At 37.5% G+C, this 22,425-nt stretch overlaps 2 protein-coding genes across 3 annotated transcripts in view; one reads left to right on the top strand and one right to left on the bottom strand.

Annotated features, from left to right (window-relative positions):
• The window catches only part of LOC107708606 (menin-like), a 9,547-nt gene extending 2,283 nt beyond the window's left edge, over positions 1 to 7,264 (bottom strand). The window contains exons 1-7 of one of the 2 annotated variants that reach the window (XM_016512992.1): positions 6,890 to 7,264; positions 5,522 to 5,993; positions 5,201 to 5,409; positions 1,578 to 1,706; positions 1,343 to 1,383; positions 1,138 to 1,225; positions 916 to 1,052 (exon numbers count right to left, since the gene is read on the bottom strand). In XM_016512992.1, the coding sequence (XP_016368478.1) occupies positions 916 to 1,052; positions 1,138 to 1,225; positions 1,343 to 1,383; positions 1,578 to 1,706; positions 5,201 to 5,409; positions 5,522 to 5,957 (1,040 nt within the window). In that variant the 5' untranslated portion in view covers positions 5,958 to 5,993; positions 6,890 to 7,264. Of the gene's footprint in view, positions 1 to 915; positions 1,053 to 1,137; positions 1,226 to 1,342; positions 1,384 to 1,577; positions 1,707 to 2,845; positions 3,055 to 3,166; positions 3,639 to 4,534; positions 4,710 to 5,200; positions 5,410 to 5,521; positions 5,994 to 6,889 lie in introns of those variants that run through there. The other variant, XM_016512914.1, reaches the window with a different exon arrangement.
• Positions 7,265 to 8,060: 796 nt separating this feature from the next.
• LOC107708747 (reticulon-4-like) overlaps positions 8,061 to 22,425 on the top strand; it is a 16,214-nt gene continuing 1,849 nt past the window's right edge. The window contains exons 1-3 of the mRNA XM_016513083.1: positions 8,061 to 8,377; positions 12,808 to 12,852; positions 15,954 to 18,914. Coding sequence (XP_016368569.1) covers positions 8,284 to 8,377; positions 12,808 to 12,852; positions 15,954 to 18,914 — 3,100 coding nt within the window. The 5' untranslated portion in view covers positions 8,061 to 8,283. The remainder of the gene's footprint in view (positions 8,378 to 12,807; positions 12,853 to 15,953; positions 18,915 to 22,425) is intronic.

Consider the following 22,425-nt stretch of genomic DNA (forward strand, 5'->3'; position numbering starts at 1 on the left):
AATTTTTAAAAAAAACAGGAAGGGGGCAAAAACCTTTTCACGGCACTGTATATATACACTTTATATGTATTTATATTGTATATATAAATACATATAAAAGCACATATACTGTATATAACAATGCTTACTGATGATTACATTGTTTATAATACAGCAAGTCTGTCATAGTTCAAAGCGGCACAAACAAAATGAAAACACGTCAGAAGGACATGGGGTAGGAGATAGCTAATGTTGTCATGAAGGAAGCGGAAACAGGAAGAGCAGGAAAACGAAGTGGATGGGAGTGAGCGGTGGTTCTAGGCGTGCTTTGTGCAGACATCCTTCAGGACATTAGAATATAGTATTTTTAGCATCCTGTCCACTGCACTGTGTTTAGAGGGAGGAAAGTACAGATTGTCTCTCCCGACAGGGACCAATGCAAAGGCTAAGACAGGAATGAGCTTTCTAAAGACAAACAGCGTGAGGCAAAACAGACAATGCTGGCAAAAGCCACATTTTCCATTCTGTATGAACATTCAAGAGGCTTGAGAAGTTATCATATTGCCATCTAATCATGATGTGCAGCAGTAGATACATTTCAAGTTTAAAGATTGATTCAGCCTTTTTACATAAATCTCTCTCTTTACTTAGATTTAAGGAGTTTGAGATTTAAGGATCTTGGCAATAAGATTTATGTAAAAGTCATAAATAAACACTGCCCCCTGCTGTTAAATTAAAATTAAAATTGAGAAAATGTATTTGTGTCTTAAGTAGATGATTTCAGATGATTTATACATCTCAATTAAAAAAAATTTACCCTTATGACTGGTTTTGAGGTCCAAGGTCACATTTAGTTGTGTCCGATTATTATTTTATCAGAAACAACTAAAAATTCTGTATCATTTAATGTTCAGATTTCTGTGGTGCTTGACTTACTCTTGCATTACTGAAGCAGCCTCTGCCCAGGCACCCAAAGCCTCTCGGACATTTCTGTGCCTATAATGATACCCTGCTAGATACATGAACGGGTATATGTGCTCGTTGTTGTAGTGTTTTTTAGCCGAGTCAACAGCCTGGAATTTAAAAAAAAAATACAGATTAGTGGTTTTTAATAATGATAACCTTGTAAATCTCTCTCTTATAGCTAAAATCATAGACCTCTAAGTGAATGGAGAGAGGGCTTTCCTTGCCAGTCACTGGTTCCTGATCTTCAAGGTCGGCCAAAGTGCCCATTGCCATAGGATACCTTCAACACACCCAATACAAGAGAACAAACATTCAGAAAGAGTTCTATACAATAATCAGATCAAACGAGTCACATCCCGGCTCTGAATTGGTCTGATTTATTAGAAATGTATCACACCTCTCCAGATCCCCTCGATCATATAGCAGCCATAACAGCTTCTGCAGGAAAAAAAGAAAATGCATTAAAAAATTATCTGAATGACAATAGATACATAAATATGCATGTGTACAATGTATATGACAGAATAATTACAGTTAACAGTACATAACACAGAGAAGAAACAGCCAATATAATGCAGGAAACAGAGGTTGATGTAGTGAAAGTTTAAAACAAATCAAATTTGAAGACATACTTGCTGGAGCTGGAGTAACTCTTTACTGTCTGTGTGCAGATCTAGAGATGGATTGATGGCGCAAACCATGAATGCTACCTCCATATTCCTGTTGCACTTCATGTAGGAGCCTTTAAGATATAACCAGCTCTAAGAAAAATAAATGAGTAACAGATTTATAACATTTAAACTTTTTAACATTTACACTATTATTTAACAATTTGGTGTCAGTAAGATTTATTAATGTTTTTCTTATGCTCACCAAGGCTGCATTTATTTGAGAAAATAAATACAGTAAAACAGTAATGTGTGAAATATTATTTCAATTTAAAGTAATTGTTTTACATTTTAATATATTTAAAAATGTAATTTATTCCTGGGATGGAGAGGCTGAATTTTCAGTGTTGCATGATCCTTCAGAAATCATTTTAAATTGGTGCTCAAGTAACATTTCTTATTATTATCAGTGTTGAAAATAGTTGTGCTGCTTAATAGTTTTCTGGAATCTGTGATATTTTTTTATTTAGGATTTTTTGATGAATAGTCAAATTCAGTCCCAGTCTGATTAAATCTTAAAAATATAAATAAATGATTAACTAAAATAAAATGTAATACGGTGTAATCTTATGGTACATAACATCATTTTTTTTAAATAAAAAAATCTAAAAAAGACAAACATTTAAATAAATGTCACTTTACTGTCACTTTTAAACAATTGAATGCATCCTTGCTGAAAAAATAGTATTAATTTTATTTTTTTTAAATCATTCTCGCCCCAAACTATTGTATGGTAGTGTATGCATGGTGTTTATGAATATACAGTAGTTTATATCATCATGGTTTGTTTGTTTGTTCAACGCTATTCCAGCTTCTGTGGCTATTTTCATGGCAAGAAATATTATGGCTGAATTATATCATGTTTTTATCATTTATTTTTGCTTAAAACTCAAACTGCATTTGGCTTAACTCTGTTCAAAATCTCTTCTAACCAGTTAACTGAATAAAAAAAAATCTCAATGAGTTAAAACCAGCACAATCTAATAAAACATGCTTAATGGATAAAGGGATTCGGCAGAGAGAACATGTTGGAGGATCTTCCCCTAGTATTAAAAACTTGTGTGTCATCCTGGAATGACCAATTCGACAGTGGGTATAAACAATCTGGTCCCAATGGTTAGAAAATTATTTTTCCAACATTGGGACTAATTTCATGGAGTTTATTCATTGTATATAGATCCCACTCTGTTTTATAATATCATGGTAAACATGAATGATAGAACATTACATACCCTTTCAGTGATTCCAGCACTGATAGTCTGACCTCTTCTGTCTTCGTTGCCCTTCCCATGCCATGTGACCTCTGCAGTCTCTTCCCCGCCCTTGCCAAATATCACCCAGGCGTGGTCCTCCGAGAGAGCCAGATGAACATCCTTCAGGCCCAACACCTGACACGCAGATACCACTGCAAAAGCTACTCCCGAGCTGTCCAGCTTTGTGCCTTATGAAAAGAGAGACAAAACAAAAATGCAATTTGAGTCTGCATGACCAAATTGCTACCATTTCATTAAATATACTATATAACAGAGCCTGTAAGACTTTTGAAGTTCTACCTGTGATAAGACTGAAGAGGGACTGAATATGTGCCCTGTCCTTGAAATACGACCGGCTAAGACTGTTCCAGATCACATCTGAGACCTTTTTCACCAGCTCACGGCTGGAACCACCGGCCGGTTTGCGGTATTGTGACAGGTCCACGGCACCAAGAATCTGGGCGGTGAAGCGTTCGTAGATAGCAGATATGAGATTCAGCTCTACTGTAGGGAAGCAAGAGTCGAGGCAGTCAGGTTTAAGAGGTTCAAAGCGAACGCCCGGGACATTGACAGGAACAACTCTGTTGACAGCCAGGAAGTGCTCTACAAAACCCAGCACAAGGGACAGCAGAGCCAGGTCCGGTTCTGGGTTGCTAAACTCAGACTCGAAGAGCTGCACCACTCCATCGATGCCCCGAAGAGGGAAATGTTTCTTCTGAGCCGACCGAATCCCCATGGTTAGTGGTTGAGTTCAATCCCAGTCTGATTAAATCTTAAAAATATAAATAAATGATTAACTACAATAATATGCAATACGGTGTAATCTTAATAAATGAATAAGGGGCTGCAAAACAAATTGCATTAAAAATAAAAGTTTATAGTTACATACTATATGTGCGTACTGTGCATGTTTATTATGTAAGCATATATAAATACACACATGTACATATTAAGGGGAAAAAAATTATATTTATATATAAAATATTTGTTTATATATAATATAAATTATATACAAGTATAAATATGTATAAACATACATACAGGTATTTTTTAAGTATTATACATATGTATTTATATATACATAATAAATATAAACAGTACAGACACATACAGTATGTAAACAAACTTTTATTTTGAATACAGTTTTTATTGAAAGTGACATCCAAGTAACAGCTTTAATCAACATATTTCAGCCCAATTTACTCCCTCATTGTGTTCTGTAGATACAAAGAACGTATTTCTTATCTAATATGAGTGTCTGATAGTGTGAGCAGTAGTTCAGGCTAATCTTTGCTTACCAGACTAAATCTACAAGGGAAAAAATGGTTAAGTTTTGGTATTATACTCAAGTACTTTAATGGTGCTGCCTGCATAATAACAATTTGTTTTTATATAATTATCTCTTTTTAATTATGCCAAGTAGTGACCATAACTTAGGGGAATTCCCAGAGACAAGTGTAAGACAATATCTGATGTCCCAAATATGAAATGTAACGTTAAAATTGACATGTAAAAGTTTCAATGCAAAATACAGCTTTTGGGCTGGCTGAACGTGACATTAGACTGGTTTAATATGATAACTTACTATAGTATTTGTTTACTTTATTCATACCGAAGGCAGAAATTTAACCCAGCTGTCTTGCTTTATAACAAAAATAATGATATTACCAAAATGTAGCCAGTGCGTGAAATTTGAGCATGGATAACAACGCAACTGCAACCCATGTGCGTATGGGCGGACATCTGCGTGATGATGCTGCAGCTAGTTAGCTTAGACTATTATCCGTTTCTGGTGTTTTCCAGCTGAAAGGGCGTTTTGCAGAGAACCAGTTGTTCTCTCCTTACTTTCTAGGCAATAAAGTGCCGGTAGTTTATATCATCATGGTTTGTTTGTTTGTTCAACGCTATTCCAGCTTCTGTGGCTATTTTCATGGCAAGAAATATTATGGCTGAATTATATCATGTTTTTATCATTTATTTTTGCTTAAAACTCAAACTGCATTTGGCTTAACTCTGTTCAAAATCTCTTCTAACCAGTTAACTGAATAAAAAAAAATCTCAATGAGTTAAAACCAGCACAATCTAATAAAACATGCTTAATGGATAAAGGGATTCGGCAGAGAGAACATGTTGGAGGATCTTCCCCTAGTATTAAAAACTTGTGTGTCATCCTGGAATGACCAATTCGACAGTGGGTATAAACAATCTGGTCCCAATGGTTAGAAAATTATTTTTCCAACATTGGGACTAATTTCATGGAGTTTATTCATTGTATATAGATCCCACTCTGTTTTATAATATCATGGTAAACATGAATGATAGAACATTACATACCCTTTCAGTGATTCCAGCACTGATAGTCTGACCTCTTCTGTCTTCGTTGCCCTTCCCATGCCATGTGACCTCTGCAGTCTCTTCCCCGCCCTTGCCAAATATCACCCAGGCGTGGTCCTCCGAGAGAGCCAGATGAACATCCTTCAGGCCCAACACCTGACACGCAGATACCACTGCAAAAGCTACTCCCGAGCTGTCCAGCTTTGTGCCTTATGAAAAGAGAGACAAAACAAAAATGCAATTTGAGTCTGCATGACCAAATTGCTACCATTTCATTAAATATACTATATAACAGAGCCTGTAAGACTTTTGAAGTTCTACCTGTGATAAGACTGAAGAGGGACTGAATATGTGCCCTGTCCTTGAAATACGACCGGCTAAGACTGTTCCAGATCACATCTGAGACCTTTTTCACCAGCTCACGGCTGGAACCACCGGCCGGTTTGCGGTATTGTGACAGGTCCACGGCACCAAGAATCTGGGCGGTGAAGCGTTCGTAGATAGCAGATATGAGATTCAGCTCTACTGTAGGGAAGCAAGAGTCGAGGCAGTCAGGTTTAAGAGGTTCAAAGCGAACGCCCGGGACATTGACAGGAACAACTCTGTTGACAGCCAGGAAGTGCTCTACAAAACCCAGCACAAGGGACAGCAGAGCCAGGTCCGGTTCTGGGTTGCTAAACTCAGACTCGAAGAGCTGCACCACTCCATCGATGCCCCGAAGAGGGAAATGTTTCTTCTGAGCCGACCGAATCCCCATGGTTAGTGGTTGAGTTCAATCCCAGTCTGATTAAATCTTAAAAATATAAATAAATGATTAACTACAATAATATGCAATACGGTGTAATCTTAATAAATGAATAAGGGGCTGCAAAACAAATTGCATTAAAAATAAAAGTTTATAGTTACATACTATATGTGCGTACTGTGCATGTTTATTATGTAAGCATATATAAATACACACATGTACATATTAAGGGGAAAAAAATTATATTTATATATAAAATATTTGTTTATATATAATATAAATTATATACAAGTATAAATATGTATAAACATACATACAGGTATTTTTTAAGTATTATACATATGTATTTATATATACATAATAAATATAAACAGTACAGACACATACAGTATGTAAACAAACTTTTATTTTGAATACAGTTTTTATTGAAAGTGACATCCAAGTAACAGCTTTAATCAACATATTTCAGCCCAATTTACTCCCTCATTGTGTTCTGTAGATACAAAGAACGTATTTCTTATCTAATATGAGTGTCTGATAGTGTGAGCAGTAGTTCAGGCTAATCTTTGCTTACCAGACTAAATCTACAAGGGAAAAAATGGTTAAGTTTTGGTATTATACTCAAGTACTTTAATGGTGCTGCCTGCATAATAACAATTTGTTTTTATATAATTATCTCTTTTTAATTATGCCAAGTAGTGACCATAACTTAGGGGAATTCCCAGAGACAAGTGTAAGACAATATCTGATGTCCCAAATATGAAATGTAACGTTAAAATTGACATGTAAAAGTTTCAATGCAAAATACAGCTTTTGGGCTGGCTGAACGTGACATTAGACTGGTTTAATATGATAACTTACTATAGTATTTGTTTACTTTATTCATACCGAAGGCAGAAATTTAACCCAGCTGTCTTGCTTTATAACAAAAATAATGATATTACCAAAATGTAGCCAGTGCGTGAAATTTGAGCATGGATAACAACGCAACTGCAACCCATGTGCGTATGGGCGGACATCTGCGTGATGATGCTGCAGCTAGTTAGCTTAGACTATTATCCGTTTCTGGTGTTTTCCAGCTGAAAGGGCGTTTTGCAGAGAACCAGTTGTTCTCTCCTTACTTTCTAGGCAATAAAGTGCCGCTCGGGTTCATTCTCACCTCATACCTTTGTTGAAATTACATCCACATGCTTTTGTTTTGCCGCGCAGTAGACAGACAGACGTTTCTACAAACACCTGAGACGTAGGCAATCTGTTCGCATGTCAAAACGTTGCATCGCCTGGATCATGCTTAGTGCTTTTGTGAACAGATCAGAGACACAAAAAGTGCTTCCTGTTGTGTAGAAGATTTTTGGGAAATGTAGTCTCCTAGTGTATCTTTGCGGTTTATTGACGGTTGGCGAACTAGATTTTGGTGCATTATCGCCACCAATTGGACTGGAGTGTAAAGCGTCGACAGACAGATTACTTAAATTAAGAAGTATTACGATTGCTATTAATTCTGTTTTTATTAACGATTTTTTGTTCATCGTTTTCTGAGGGAAATGTGGTCAAATGTAGCCCTTTCTTCAACATCATAACAAGCAAATGAGGACATGTCTGTTGTTAACCAAAAGAGCGCGCTGTTGAACAAGAAATTAAACGCTGACCCACTGTTTATTATCGTGGTAGAAAAAAACTCCAGAGCACAAATGCGAAAGCATTACATAATCACGCCCCATAGAGTTACATAGCGTTTAGTGTATCTTTTCTAAGTAGGCGAGGATAGATTAGACATCAACTGTCCGTAGCTTTCAGGGTTAATAACAACTGTATGGAAAACAGTAGAATGAAAAATCTGTGACAATTCAGGGTGATATTATAGTAAGATTATTTTAACGACTGAAAATATGTAACAAACACTTACAGGTAATAGTGTGTAGATCACAATTTTGATACAGAAAGCATTTGTTTGCAACGCGTGATGCTGTCTGTATGAGAAAAGTCAGAGGTCTCTTAATATTTATGGGACACGTGAAGGAAAATGATTTTTTGTGGCACAATATCGAATCAAAATAGTTTTATGGCGTACCCCTTTAAACAAAGAAAATCGACCTCTCACCCCAATATTCTCTCTCTCTCTCTCTCTCTCTCTCGTGTACCCGCCCTATTTGTCTTCCACCGCCCCCATCCACTGCAACATTCAGGCAGGTTCGCCTAATGTGCTTGTACAGGCTCGGTGACGCCGCTGCTGTATTTGGAAATACTCGGTGAATCGGGAACGTTCAGAGTATCAATCAGCAGCCAAACATCAAGAGACACGTCTAAATCACAGATCCTGTAGAACAACACGACAAACATGGCAGATCCAATGACCCAATCTTCTCAGATTTCGTCGTCACAAGGCCTAAACGATGGGCATTCTGCATCGTCCAAAGACTCCAAGTTTTCCGGTAAGAGAACGTGAACTTCATACAACAGTTCCGTTGAATTGTGTTCTATTTGTTTTGATAAGTTTAGACTGCGAATTTACTGATGTTCCAAATGCATAGTGCTTTTAAGGACGATACCAGATTATATAGTGTAAACCAGATCGATTTGAATGAATGCATAAGTTTGAAATGCCTTTAAGCCAGTACTATGACTCTCTGGTGTTATGTAATAGCCTTGCACTGTTTATTTCTCACGTACACTTTCCATATCGCCTCCTTTTGGGCATAGTAGGAGGGTTTTTGGCGTTACACTTTGCAGGCAGAAATGGCATGGCGGATGTTGGACTCGGAATGAATGTGTTCTCATCCACAGCTTTGACCTGACGTTTATTTTTAGGAAAAGGCCACGGAGAAATATGGGGACACCTAATACCCCTTTGAACCCATGCTGAAATGGGCAATGGGAAATGTTGCGGCTCAGCTGATGATCTGCACTGCAGATGCATCCGAAACTGGAAGACAGTGTAAACGAAGGAAGAACCTACATACACACCCCATCTACAGTGCTAGCGAAGTGACAAGCTAGAATAATCAATGTAGGCTAGCTGTCTACAACCGATTATGAATCGTTCTTTTGAGTCGGATCTGGTCAAAGAATCAGTTGAATATGTAAAGAACTTGATCGGTGCGAGCTGTTTTCAATTTGAACCAAGAACCGTTACGAACCATTTATATTAGATTTTAATTAATTGTATTATTAGTGCATCATAATAGTTGTGCTCTAAAATAGTTTGTTTTTATGAACTGAATCGTGGCTGCAGCATACTGAACTGGGACATAGGAAATTAAAATAAACTGGTTTATTAATAAATAAATAAAAAAGACTGCTTATTACTGGGCCGTTTAAATATGCCCAGTCAGGGTGACGTAATTATGTCACGGCGTAAAAGAATAGGTTCTTTAAAATGGACCGTATGAAAGAATCGATTCGCGGGAATGAGTCGAATTACCTTCTATACTGCCGAGTCCAAGTACATTCAAGGATTGATTTGTTAATAAATTGTTCTCGCTGTATATATACACACACTCACACACATACATTATGTATATATGTAAGAAATGGTAAACAAACCCTTGGCCTAATAAATGCAGTTAAGTTGGCCCCTATTTACACGTTTTCAGTCGTTCTGTTGAAATGACGAGCTGCCATTTGCTCGGTTCCTGTATATTTTTTCCGTTGTGAAAACAATGCAGCATGGTTTTTGTTGACTAGGGATGTTGGTTCAGTGCTTTTTAGGTCGTCAGCAATATATGGAGCGCTTCTGGCCTCCTTGGTTTGGCTTCATTAAGGCGTCTGGGAATCTAATAGAATTAGAACTTGAAGTTAAGACTCCTGATGTCACCCTGCTCTGAATTTTCTGCACACTTTCAAATCGTTTGATGACTTCAAATGCTTTTTTGGCTCTTGAACTTACATTGATTTCAGTTAGGTGTCAAGAGTCACGTTACACATAGTAAAAGCCTGTATGTAAATATAAGGTATTAAATGATGCCATACCTGGCCAAATGGTGTTTTAATTCAATATTCTGTGTTAAATTCAGGTTAAGCTCCATCAGTAGAATTTGTAGCTGTGAACTGACAGTTATGTTCTTTAATTTGGAAATCTATGGAGGAAGCATGCAGTGGTTGCTATATAGGCGTCATTTGCAAGTGCATTTGTTTGCAAGTCATTGTTTCTTGTGAAAAATATGACTATGAGAAGTTGATTCATAACTTACCTATTATTTTTATTTTAAAAAAATGGATTTTAGGTACAAATTTAAATACAAGTGAAATTGTATATTTCATGTGTTATGGTTAGTCACTTTTTTTTTCTTTTTTTTTTGTCCTTCCTGGTTCATTTTGAATGAGATCAAGTAGTCTTTCAGGTGTATTTAAATGAATGCAACTTATAAATTATTATAATTAAAGCTACATACATATCAATTATATATACAGAGAGAGAGTTATGCATGCAGCTTTAATACTTTTTTTATATATGCTTTTGCATTTTGCTAACTAACATAGTTTGTCAACATTCCAAAAGTATTTTGTCAGCCACCCCTAGATGTTTTTGGTAGACCTTAACTTGTATTCAACCCAGAACAATCTGTTAAAAAATGTCATGCTATATGAGACCAAGAGATCATATTCAAATCTAATTCATCTTAGCTATATCAATACTGTCTTTTGCTTTGTCAGAAAACAGTCTCTCTCGGCCTCCCTCTTCTGTCTGGGCACGATCCCTAAGGTCAATGCAGCTGGCTGAGGCAGCACTCTTAAAGATTTAGGTGTCATCATTAAGTCCCCTCAGGAATAGAGCTGATATTGCTGGCATGACAGAGATGCCACACAGGCTCTTCCAGAGTCAGAGGCCAATCCAGTCCCACTTTAAGCATTGCCCTGTAACACAAGCCATCTTGGTGCATTTAACCTCTGCCCCTTGCAATAGATGGTATCTGTCTATCAGATCCTTGGATGTTGGATTACTACACCTTATTTCCTTATTAAATGTTTGCCGGCTAAACATGACCAACCGACCATGGTAGGATATCAGATTGTGATGCCATAATTGCACCATGTGGTTGCTGCTGTCACAAAAAGTGAAGCAGATTCTATATGGCTGACTCATAAGTGGGGGAAAAACTTCAATCAAGATGACAGAGGGTGTGTGGATTTGTCAGGATTTTGGTGTCCACATCAATGGTGCAAGGTGTGTCGCTTATTAAAAAGCGTTTGGGTGTGGTTTGGACAAGGAATGCCGTGAAGCAGGGGTACGCTCCTTATTTGTGACCAGTAGAGCTTGCCCTGTTTAAGACTGTTGCATTACTCGATCAACCTGTTCTCTTTAACTTTCTCACCACTCTCGCTCTTGGCACTCCCTGTTCTTGTTGAGATTCCAGAGTAGATTAATCCAATTCTGGTGACCTAGTGTTGCCTCTACAGCCTGATGATTGACCCAACTGTTGTAAGTGGCTTCTGGATGAATGCAAATATTGTTTGCTTCCAAATCACATGAATTTTTGAAGTGTGGCTGAAAATGGCTTCCCTTAACAGGTTACATAACACAGTGGTGCAACATGTGGGTGCTTTGCAGGGTTAGATGTCAGAAAGTATGGGAGGGATCATTAAAAATTCCATGAGAAAGTTCCACCATTTGACTATTATGAGTAAGTATTGTACACTGTGGCTGAATCATGTTCATCAAAAAGGAATGTTGTGTATATGATTAGTTCTGTTTGTACAGAAACAAAGTGCTTTAATAGGTAGTATATGTTATGTGTATAATACACATGAAAATAGGATCATGTTAATTTGTATTAATGTATAAGCAAAAGTGTTTATTTTAGGTACTGTGACTGGTCACTTTTGTTTGTTTTTTTCTTCCAGCTTTATGGAAGTTTTTTTCCTCACAAACTTAAAATGGTGAATCAAATGTTCAAACTGTCAAATATTAAATCAAATTCTAAAAATGTATGCTCAAACGATAAATCAAATGCAATTTCGTTTCTTCATTTGTAGCAATCAACTATAACAAAAATAAAATGAAATATAATTTGATATGTGTTTTCTTTAACAATTAATTAAAGCCCAGTCATAATTAAAACTATAATTAAATGCTCATACAATAAAGTTGTCCTATGAGCCTTTTCAATTAAATACGATCTGTGGCCATTTTGATCATTTTATTTATTTTTTATTTTATTTTAATTAGTTTTTTTTGTTTTTTTTTTTTGCATTTGAACCATTTAATTTAGGAAAAACTTCCATAAACTTTTTTTTTTTTTGCCTTCGCTAGTGTTACAAATGAATTTTAGTACCGTACAGTATTCAGTAAAGTCTTTCAAGTAGTATAAGCTGCATGCATAAAAGACTGAGGTATGTTTTTTTTGGAATAGCTTTACAAAGATGAGAGCATCTCACACCATCAGTAGTGGTTGATTATATCATCGATAAGTAGCTAACTTACTTGAATAGTAGATTAAAGGGAAAGATTACCAAAAAGTACAATTCTGTAATTATTTACTCACCCTTATGTTATTCCAAATCTGTATCACACAAAAGAAGGTCTTTTTTTTCTGTACTGTATATTAAAAGTCGACCAGATAAAATGTTGTTTGGACTTCAAACTTTTTTGTAGTCCACAGAAGAAAATCGCTCAGGTTTAGAACTATATGAGGCTGAGTAAATGATGACTTTTTTCTCTCTCTCTTTATTCCTTGTCAAGTAAAGCACTTAGTTATTTGCTGTCAGCTCTTTTTTTTTAAATTTATTTTACTTTTCTAGATTCTTGAGATGTGAAAGGTGCTTCGCTGAGCATTTCACTAACATTTTCCCCTTTCAAATGTAGAGTATAAGAAGGATACTGAGACTTTTCTTCTCATTCTTCTGTCCTATTTTATTTTTTCAGATTCCTTTTTTTCTTCGCCTGTATCTCTCATTCAGTCTCCTCAAGGCAAGTGTATAGTTCTCTTATGATGCTCGCCTGCTTCTCTACCTTTTATCTTTCTCTCCATGCTCCTCTGTCATCTCTGTTCTATTAAGTATGCTTTATCCCACTGGGCTGCTGCTATGACGCTCTCCATCCCTCTCACCAGTGACCCTCTCCTCCTCTATACCAGACTAGATGTTCGCAGTAAGGGCTTCTTTTGGAGTTCTTCCTTTTAGGAGTAGGAAATGAAGCAGAGGACACCGAAAGAAGCTACCAATTGTTTTACTAAAGAATTAGATCCTTATCTCTCAAGCTAGAACCCAACCAGTTTCTGTGGAATATCATCAGAATGTCCTCTCCTTCAATCTGTATGGTCTTGATAACTAAGCTCTTACCTAAACATTAACAATCAAGTTCATAATTAGTCTCACGCTTGCACGCCACTTGACCGTGTACTGTCCAGTTCAACTACCCTCCCTGACCAGTTTTGTAACAAGACCCTTGCTGTTTCTAATGGTGACCCCCTTGCAATCATGCACGTTGGAATCCATAATAACAGCCAAGTCCCTCCTGTTTTCAACAGTTTCTGAAATCCTCAAACTTGGATTCACTTCATGAATGCTCTTCAACTGAGATCATCCAAATTTCTGTGGCTTGTCATCTAATGCCTTATTTGATCTAACACGGTCTCTACTTGGCTCTGTAAATCCAACAATACCCTGTAATATATGGGTTCCCGGGCTAAAAAGTTGAACGTAGCCATTCCTGGCAATAATTTGTGGCTACTACTTCCTATTTACCATTAGTATCCCTTGTCATTTCATAGGCACCCCACATCTGACATGGTTCACAGATTAAAAATGGGAAAGCTAAGTCCCCACAGATGCTAGAAATTCAATCGGCTCCAGTATATATACCCACTGAAAACATGATTTAGGTCAGCGTTACTGTGGGTCCAGCTTAATCCCAAGATTGCCACCTTATTTTAATATAGCAGAGAAGTTCAAGTTCACTTTGTGCGAGAGCAGAATCCTAAAAATGGATCAGGTTGGTGTCCCTGAGGATTCATGTCCTTGATGTCCCCCCTCCCCCACAACAAACCGTGTTTGGAGCTACACCCCCAACACCGCACTGGTCCTGAAGGTAGAGTGCCACTGGGGAGGGATCTAGCGATGCTAGAAATTCAATCGGCTCCAGTATATATACCCACTGAAAACATGATTTAGGTCAGCGTTACTGTGGGTCCAGCTTAATCCCAAGATTGCCATCTTATTTTAATATAGTAGAGAAGTTCAAGTTCACTTTGTGCGAGAGCAGAATCCTAAAAATGGATCAGGTTGGTGTCCCTGAGGATTCATGTCCTTGATGTCCCCCCTCCCCCACAACAAACCGTGTTTGGAGCTACACCCCCAACACCGCACTGGTCCTGAAGGTAGAGTGCCACTGGGGAGGGATCTAGCAACAGGACGCTGCTTGGGGTTACATCCCCATGACTGCTGCGGCTGACTCTTCACCTGCTTTTTCCATGCATTTTGCATGTTGTCTTTTACCACAGAGTAAGAGGAAATTCTCAAATTTCAGTCTTTTTGTTTGTTTGTTTGTTCTTTTGTTTCGTGTCTATTTACTTTCAGGATTTTGATCATTGTAGAATTTATATATATATATATATATATAGGAAGCGTTAGCATAAAGTGGATCTTGAGTAAATTCCTCACACTGTGTTGAAGTCTTCAGATATTTTGCATATTTTTTCATAAAGATATTTTTTTCATAAAATTATACTATTTAAATGACTCATCATAAAAGCGTTGCTTAGTTTGCACAATGAGTACTTAACCATACCACAATCTTAAAGAGATGTAGGGATAAAAGTCTTCAAGTTGAAACATGTAAAGTACAATAAATTACATATTTGTGTACTTTAGGTATATATAAAATATATACCTATAAATTTAATCTATTTTCAGAAGGCTTTACTCTTACTGGGTAGACCCTATAATCACAGAATTGAGAAAATACTAGTTTCTGTCAGTTGCAGTGCACATGTTTTTTTACTAGCAGAAATGTAGCATACAGCATGCTAATTCAAAGATTATATCTTAAAGTAAAACCAGGAAGTGGCAGGTTTGTAAAGGGACAAAATAATTAGGATGTTAGAATGTGGTAGTCATAGTGTGTTATGTTACAGAGGTACCTGTAGTCCCTCCAGAACTGGTTTTATCACCCTACAGGAGAGTCAGGAGAAAATATTAAATTTAAAATTATTGTTTAGCATATGTTATGGAAACATTGTATTTAGATGTGCCTTGTTGCCTGCCTACCTCCACATAGTGCCTGTGATGGCAGAATTGTTCATCTTTTGGACACAGCCATTGTGTTGCATGGTAAAGTGGTCAGAACTTCCTTTTTCAGTATGTGTCCAGCATTCACTTTGCTGTATTCCTTGTGCTCTTATAATTCTGGCCTCATTGTGTCATCTACACCATAATGTGATTTCTTTATCATCTCTCTTTTTTGAGATGGTTTGATAGTTGAGGCATAGTTTAGACAGCCCTTTAGTAGAATCCACAATAACCGTGATTTAATTGTTTAACAAATTGATTTCTTTAGTAATTGTCTTGAGGGTATTGAGTACTTCATTTTGTTTGTCTGTTTTAATTGTTTCTTTGTTTTTGGGGGTGTTGTTTGATTATGGATGTCATCTGAAGTAAACAGTTGTGTAAATCTGTAATACATTAAAACCATTAAGAATCCTTTTGTGTGTCATTGAGATTCCTCAATGGTATCAGCACATTGTCAAGCTGGCATGCAGACATCAAACTCCATCCATTAATATGTGGGACCATGCAGTTGTGTGCATGATCGCTTTAGCTTCAGTTAAATGGATGCAAGCAAATTAAGCATCTTGGGGAATGCTCCATAAAGTTTCAATGTAGCTGCTGATTGCTAAAGTTGTTGGGATCTTTGACTCTGAAATTTTAATTCCTGATTTAAGACAATCCTATACAAACCTGAGCTTCAGCATGTTCCCCTGCTTTAGCAAATCGGAATTAAGGTAAAGTATGCCTTGATCTTTATTTCCAACCCTCCTTTTCCTCCTCTTTCCTGCTGCATGATGGATGCAGACAAAAGAGTGGTACTGGGCTCTGACAAACCTTCAGATAATTTGGCGACATCTCTTCGATTTTCTTCTCAGTCAAGTTCCTTTTCACCAGTTGCTTATGGAATCGACTCCTCAGGATCACCTGCTGACAACATAGATCGTACCTTCAAAGAGAAACGGGAGCTTTTTGATTCATCTTTTGGCTCTCAAAAGCAGGACTCCCCTATAAAGACATCCCCAGTGTCTGAGAGAATCAAAGCACTAGAAGCTTTAGCTGCAAAGCAGAATGATTTTGATAGAAGTGATGGGGGGTTTCCACATTTTAAAGAGCGTCACTATGAGAAGTCCCCAACTGAATCACATGGAATTTCCTCCCGCTTGTCCTTTCAGAAAAGGACAACATCAAATGAGCAGGAATCTTCAGAATTCCCCATTCAGAAAAGGAAAATGTCAAGTGAGCAGGAATCTCCAGAATCACCCTTTCAGAAAAGGACCATGTCAAATGAACAGGAATCGCCCTTTCAGAAAAGGACCATGTCAAATGAGCAGGAATCTCCAGAATCACCCTTTCAGAAAAGGACCATGTCGAATGAGAAGGAATCTCCAGAATCACCCTTTCAGAAAAGGACCATGTCAAATGAGCAGGAATCTCCAGAATCACCCTTTCAGAAAAGGACCATGTCGAATGAGAAGGAATCTCCAGAATCACCCTTTCAGAAAAGGACCATGTCGAATGAGAAGGAATCTCCAGAATCACCCTTTGAAGTGCTTGGAGAGGAAAGGCGTGGAAGTGACTTTGAGGACACTGCTGACTGGATGAGAGCTCACTTACCTCCAGCACCAGATTTCAACACTGAAGATCCTGATCTTGAAGAGGGAAATGATTCTCCCATGGCGCAAGAGAGCCCATCCAAAGTGATGAAACCAAACAATGTTGATACAGCAGAAGTTCCAGAACCTTTTGCAAGAGTTCCTGATCAGTTTATGGACAGTCCCATCAAAGTGCCAGATGACATCAATCAGACAAAGGGTGATGACAACAAGCAATCAAAACAAGAGAGTGTTGAGGAAGATTCTGAATTTGACCTGAACTTTTTACCAACAGCCTATATGTGGGACAAACAAGAGAAAGCTGATTTGGGCACTCAAGGCTATCAGATATTCCCTGACAATCAAGAGCTTCTTTCCTCCCCTGTTTCTCCTGCAGATTTTGAGTCTCCATCACCCCCTGTGTCCCAACAGATGGAGCCTAGTTCTACACAACATTCCAATATTTCAAAGGGAAACTTGGAGCCTGCTGAAATCCAAGAGGTAGACAGCTCTGGGGAGTCAGATGATACAGTGATTGAGGAAACTATGAGCATCCCAACAGTGGGAAACAATGGCCTTTACACCAAAACCCACAAGGAAGAGGAGACTGTTCCAACCACTGAAAAACAGCCAATTCAGGTACCTATTATTAATGTAATTGAAACCGAGGAACAAGTTTTAAGTGATGATGAGGAACCATTTGAGGTGGAAGCGGAAGAGGAGGAGGAGGATGAAAAGTGTCAGATATTGCAAGGTGACGGCAAAAGGTCACCAGAGCAACGTGACTCAGAGGTCCCAGAAAAAGTATCTGTGGAAACTCTACATGACGAGCATAAACCTGACCATGGCATTTCCTCTCCTACAAATCAAAATGAATCTGATGCTGAGCACTCTCCTGAACACAAGGTGATTGAAGATGATTATGAAAGTGGCATTTTTCTCCAGTCCTCTCCGGACTCTGGAGGCCTAAATTCAGAGGACTCTCAAGAGCTTATGTCTCAGAATTTAGTGACCTTTGAACCCCTTAAAGAGTCATCCCTTGATAAAGACCTAGACAAGACCGCAGAAATACTTTCTGACCTTCCCCCTGACATCAGTTCCCTCTCAAATGAGCCCAGTGATGTAGAGACTTACCTGGATCATTACGCCAGTGAAGAGCTTGCTTTAAAAGACCAGCTGAATTCATCTTATTTTAAGGAAAGTAAAGGTGAGAAAACAGAGTTTTCAAAGTCAAGCTGTCTTCAAGATAATCAAAATACAAATGTTCCGGAATCATTTGAGCATATTCCTGATGATTTCAATGAGACACCCAACAAATGCAGGCTAGACTATGAATCTGTGCCTGACCCTTCATCTGATATTCCTGATGATATTGAGACTATAATCCCTCAAAATGAAATGCCAAGTGTTGATTCAGAAGATCAAAAGTCATCAGTAGAAATCAAGGCTTCAATCTTGCAGGAACAGGAGGAGTTGCCAGTCCAGTCCATTGATCGACAGCCACCAGTTCAAGAGAACCCACCTGCACCATTTCCCTCTTTTCACAATGAGCAGTCTAGCAAAATCAGTGAAAATATTTCTGGCCCTGTGGCAAATGAGGTTACTGAGGGATCAGTGATAACCAAGTCTGAACCTCGAGTTGTGCCCACCAAAGATCTTTTAGATAGACCGGATTCGCCAGAGACCCTAAGTGATACAGAGACGTTTGAAGCAGAATGTTCAGTAACAGCAGCGACTGACAGCTTCGTGGAGTTCATGAGGGAGTGTCTTAAGTCACAGCAGGATGAGGAACCTGAGGTCTTCAGTCCCGGACACAAAGCTATAGACCAGAATCCCAAATCTGATGCTCCTGCTTCCACTCAATCCTCTCCAGCTATGATCATGGACTTGGAGCAGGAGCGCCTCACAATTTCTGCTTTGAAAGAGCTTGGGAGCAGCCAAGAGGACGAAGACAAGGATATTCCCACTATGAAGACTGTCCTAAAGCATGATAACGCTGCACTTCCTACACCTAGACCTGAGACCTCAGTCACCTCATCTTCTCACACTCTTCAAAACAAGTATCAGCCTGATGCCTTACTTCCCAAAGAGGTAGAGGCAATCGACATTTGGGTTGCAGAGGCCTACCACCTTGCAGAGCATGTCTTGACAGCAATACTAACCCATCTTACAGGTAACATGTCTTTCTTCTGGGCAAGTAGCCTGCTAACCCTGCACGCATAGTATGCCCAGACACTAGACCTTACTTACCTCTTTTACTTTATAACTCAACTTTAATTTACTCAACTCTAACGTATAAGAATGCTTCTGAAAAATGTCAATAACTAAACACTCTCAAGCTATTACAATAGCCTTATGGAGATTCTAAATGCCTTGTTTGTTGTGAGGTAATCTTTATTAAATGTACTGTTGTATTTTTTTCTAAGACATGTCCCATGACCTTAACAACATGATGGTACAATATTAAAAGTGATAAGTACCTGTATAAACATTCCTGCAGGATGGCTGCATGCAAAGCTCTTGAAGTCAGATGGTACAGTTCATGTCTTGTCTCAGGTTTCATCTTTTTATGTAACCTTCTTCAGGAAGTCAGGATAAATGTGTCGTTTAACAGGAGTAGCATTATCTTCCATTTGGCAGTTAGTAGGCTATTGTTTTATGTGTACACTCATCTGGTGTGACACGAGAGAAAGTGATGAACTCAATTTTTTAGCTGTTTACTAATTCTAAATAGATTCTTATGCATTCTCAAAATATGATTTTAAGTATTATATATAGTCTTATATATTTTACCCCCACCCCTTGTCACACATTGCTCCGTAAAACTCAGTTGTTTCACACATATGCAGAGAGAACGATCCAAAGCCTGACTCATTATCTAAAGCGTGTACATTTTCTGCATGCCTTCATTTACCATGAATGACTATGTTACGAGGTCTACAATTATGCTCTTAGCAGACACTTCCTTAATAATGTATATTCAGGGTTTTATTAAGACTACATGATAACTGTGATTATTCATTATCAGCACAATTATTCATTTCAATTAAATAAATAGCCTATATTGTGTTTTTTTTTTTTTTTTGTACTCTACATTTCCAAAACAAGCTGAGAATATTTTTCTCAATTACTTTAATGTTGAGGTTTGAACTTTGGACTCCTGTGAAGGATCCCGTTGTGATCAAAGTTAATGGAGAATAAATTTGCTTCTCACAATTAGTTATTCACAGATAATTTTATAATTGTGAAGCATCAGTTTCCATATTAAAAAATAATAGTTAAAATCAGGCATCAGGTATCATATACAACTTTTTTTTTACCAAATTTATTAATACAGGTTAATGGTATTTTATGAATATACTATATTGTTATAAATATATTCTTTTGTTGTTCATTTATGTTCATTTATATGCATTTGAAATGTTAACTATATTAGTATCTGTAGAAATTTACATGAAGTAAAAGTAACTGATGTTAATGAATTCAACCTTACTGTAAAGTGTTGCCAATTCATATAGACAGTAATTCATTTCTTGTGCCAGATGCCATATATAGCTGTAACAGAGTAAGTGGGTTATTTAATAGATCTAGAGCATATTCTTTGTCTCACTTTTCAGTCTGCTTGAGTTGTTAACTGTGGGTGAGATTTATTTATTTTTTAACAACGTTTGCAACTTGGCATTTTAGCTGTCAGTCATGTAAATACAGCTGACTGAGAGCTTTCCAGTGGTGTGAAAGTTTGTTTTAATGGGTGTGGTAGTTTCCACTTGGGTTTGTCAGAGCTGTAGATAATAGCATGTGGTTGTGTGAACTCTAGCGTGGGTTTGGCTAATAGCTGCACTCAATTATTTATTTATATGAATATGAAGCTACAAATAAATATTCATATTAGGCATTAGAATTTTTCCAATTGGTCTGCCTTGTAAAATGTAGTAATTTAATTTCACTTGAGACTTTAAAAGGATGAGAAGCAAGTGCAAACATTTTAAGCATGCTGAAACAGACCATAGTGTATAAATATGGCCAATAGCCTTTAAATAACTGACCTCATTAGGGTTTCATTGCATGAAAATTGGCTCACGCTGTTCGTTTCTCAACATAAAAATGAGCACTCACTGTGACAAGGAAAAACTGGAATTTTTAGCTGAACTTCTTCTACTTGGGTGGGATGGGTGATTTCATGCATGACTCTTAAATGATTCACACACACGTGGACTCTTACATGGTTTCGTACCAATGCATTAGATGGTGTATGTACCTTTAAGAGCCGAGCTCTGTGAGAACTGAAAGAGGCCACTGCGGCTCAGCAGCCACTGGGACATGCTGTTGTATCTGGGTCCACTAACGCCAGCGAGGGAGGGAGGGAGGGAATGATAACAAATAACTGTTCTCAGCCTAGGCTGCCTCCCCGTGGGCACTAGCAAAGCATGCTGGGAGGGACTCAGACCCCTGCAGTGAGCAAGAAGGAAACCCCTCACATGCACTGAGCGTTTTAGCCTCCGAGCTGTGAGAGTGGACAAAAACAATGGTGCTCTCTCAGGCTCTGAATCATTTGCCACACACCATTGTGCTGTAGTTATGTCACGTTGACTGTTGTTGTAAACAATCTTTTTTACTCTGGTTTCTCAAGAACAGTTATTCTTGTTTTTCACTTTTTAACCACTTCCTCTCTTAAAATATAGCATTCAGCTGACCAGAGCTCATATAGAGTTCCAAATTAAAAAAAAAAAAATTTCTATATTTTTTCACAATTATTATTAATATTTTTTTTTTTAAGTATGCCTGTCTGTTTGTGACTTTGGTGTCCCATGACATTTTTTGAAGCATGTCTTGGGACATGACATGCAGGCATTTTTTCTGTTGTGAGAACAGTAGGTACACTACTGTTCAAATGAGTTGGGGGCCAATAAGATTTTTATTTAAAGGAAATTAATACTTTCCGTTTTCGTTAAGTTAAATTGATCAAAGTGGCAGTAATGACAATGTTACAAATGATTTCTATTTCAAATAAAAGCTGTTCTTTTGAAGTTTCCACTGAAATATTAAGCAGAACATTTTCAACATATGTTTTTTATAAGATGAAATGTTTGGGGATGATTTCTAGGGATGTAACGATTAACCGCGAGCCGGTTGAAAATCGATTCAAATATGTGATGATTCAAATCGGTTGAGATGCTAAACAAATTGCGATTCATTTAGGTGTAGGAGTTTATATAAATGCATGTCTGAGGGGAACTTACTGTCTTTAGAAAAGTTTAGATGGTATTTTTTCTAACCTGCTGGCAGAGAGTGCATCTGCGTCTCATTCAGATCGTGCGCTGTTTCATGCAGATATTTTTATGTATAATTTCACAAAACTGAAGTAAAACCATTCTGTTTTTGCTTCAAATTTCGAAATTATACAATCTAATTTAGATTAAAAACTGCTCATGTTTCATGTATGCAGCATCTTTGTTTGGATCATGATTAAAACCCAGTGGTTGCCTCTAATTTTAAATGGAAAGAGCACAGACAAAGCCTTAGTTTGTTTATATGAAGAGATTTATTTTATTTATTTATTTGATTTGGGGCTTGTTTAAAAATTTCAATTTAGTTTTGTTATTTACATTTACATTAAATTTAAATTTTGTTATTTAGCAAACGCTTTTATCCAAGGCGACTAACAAATGAGGACAATAGAAGCA

Source organism: Sinocyclocheilus rhinocerous, unplaced genomic scaffold (assembly GCF_001515625.1).
Source record: "Sinocyclocheilus rhinocerous isolate Xijiao unplaced genomic scaffold, SAMN03320098_v1.1 scaffold611, whole genome shotgun sequence".
In the NCBI taxonomy this organism is placed as follows: domain Eukaryota; kingdom Metazoa; phylum Chordata; class Actinopteri; order Cypriniformes; family Cyprinidae; genus Sinocyclocheilus; species Sinocyclocheilus rhinocerous.